A 1,389-nucleotide genomic window follows, 5' to 3' on the forward strand; every position below is an offset into this window, starting at 1 on the left:
CCCCCAACTAGGGACCAGCAAGAGGTAGTGACTGAGGTAGAGGTAACATCATATGCAGAACCCAGGACTCCGGGTGCCCACCCCGCCCTGCGAGTTGTGCATTTCCCGTATCCCAGCTAACCCCCTTACATCCACCCTGCGCCGCACCCCTGCACCGATGTCTTCCCAGAGTGGGGAAAGAAACCAGGCATCCAGCTTCCTGCCCTAACTCACCTGTACCCCCGCCCCGACATCTGGGCCCCTCTCCTCCCAGCCCTGGGAGAGAACAGAGGGGTGCAGGCTCCTCTGCTACCCCAGCCCCCCACCCCCAGGCCGTCTCCTCCCAGGACTGGGGGAGAACTCAAGTGTCTGGGCACCCCCCTACCCCCAGCCCCCGCTCCTTGACAGAGCTAGGGGAGAGCCCAGCTTCCATAGGTTCCCAGCACCCTCTCTAGAAAACCCAGGTCCCCCTCCCCACCTTTTTATCACAGCTTCTCAAACAGAGCCAGCACCTTGCAGCGCAGCAGCCCCAGACCCCACTGTAACGGGCTGCAGAGCCCAGTGGGCTCCTCCGGCCCCTCCCCCCAGCCACGTCCCCCCAGCAGCCCCCAGGCATGACCCATCTGGGCAGGCTGTACGCCATGGATGCTGAAGAGCACTTGGCCATAGCAGCAGGCATCCAGTGACAGGCGGGTGGCACCGCCCATGCGGGCGGTGTGGGTGGGGGCCAGGCCTGTGCGGTGAGCGCAGCGCCCCACGAAGACATCCTCAGGCCCCACAGCCACCAGATGGGGCGCGGCTACCAGTACCCGCCGCACGGCGTCGCCTGAGAGCACGTAGGCCGTCCCACTGCAGTACGGAGGAAAGGCAGCACCCGCGAAGACCGCAACCGGCACATGGTGGCGGCTGTGGGGGTCGCGGTTGGGGTGCACCCACCAGTGCACCCGGCCCAAGTAGAGCCCGTGGGGGTTGGCAAGGCTGCCCAGGTGGTGGGCCAGCGCCGGCAGGTTCAGGAAGACGTCGTCGTCCACCTTGGCCACGAAGGCAGCGCCGGGGCACAGGGCGGCTGCCCAACGCAGCAGCATGCAGGTCTTGATGGTCAGGTTGGCGTAGGTGTCGTGGAACCGGCCCTGCATCAGGTCTCCGTGCTGCTGCGCCTCCCGCTCCAGCGCCGCCTGCTCCGCCCTGGAGTCCGGCAGCCCCAGGACGAAGAGTGTGCGCACGGGGTAGCCAGAGGCCCGGCGGGCGCCCCCCCAGCTCCTGCGTATGGCCTCGCGGTGCCCCGCGTGGGCAGGCGCGCTGGCCACCAGCACCAGCAGGAAGGGGGCGCGGGGCTGGCAGGCCTCGGGGCTGGGCAGCATGAAGTCGTTGGGGCCAAGCAGCACCAGGGGGGCCACACTGGGGTCTCGG

At 68.1% G+C, this 1,389-nt stretch overlaps 1 protein-coding gene across 1 annotated transcript; it reads right to left on the reverse strand.

Moving 5' to 3' along the window:
* Positions 1-6: 6 nt before the first annotated feature.
* On the reverse strand, positions 7-1,383 carry B3GALT4 (beta-1,3-galactosyltransferase 4). Its single transcript, XM_006032272.3, has one exon. It carries the CDS (start codon positions 1,338-1,340, stop codon positions 465-467), a length of 876 nt encoding a protein of 291 aa, XP_006032334.1. The 5' UTR covers positions 1,341-1,383; the 3' UTR covers positions 7-464.
* Between the last annotated feature and the right edge of the window lie 6 nt (positions 1,384-1,389).

This window comes from Alligator sinensis, unplaced genomic scaffold (genome assembly GCF_000455745.1).
Source record: "Alligator sinensis unplaced genomic scaffold, ASM45574v1 scaffold634_1, whole genome shotgun sequence".
Lineage (NCBI taxonomy): Eukaryota > Metazoa > Chordata > Crocodylia > Alligatoridae > Alligator > Alligator sinensis.

Coding starts and splice junctions, on each gene's coding strand:
- B3GALT4 (XM_006032272.3), bottom strand. CDS start 1,340: ATGCTGCCCAGCCCCGAGGCCTGCCAGCCCCGCGCCCCCTTCCTGCTG.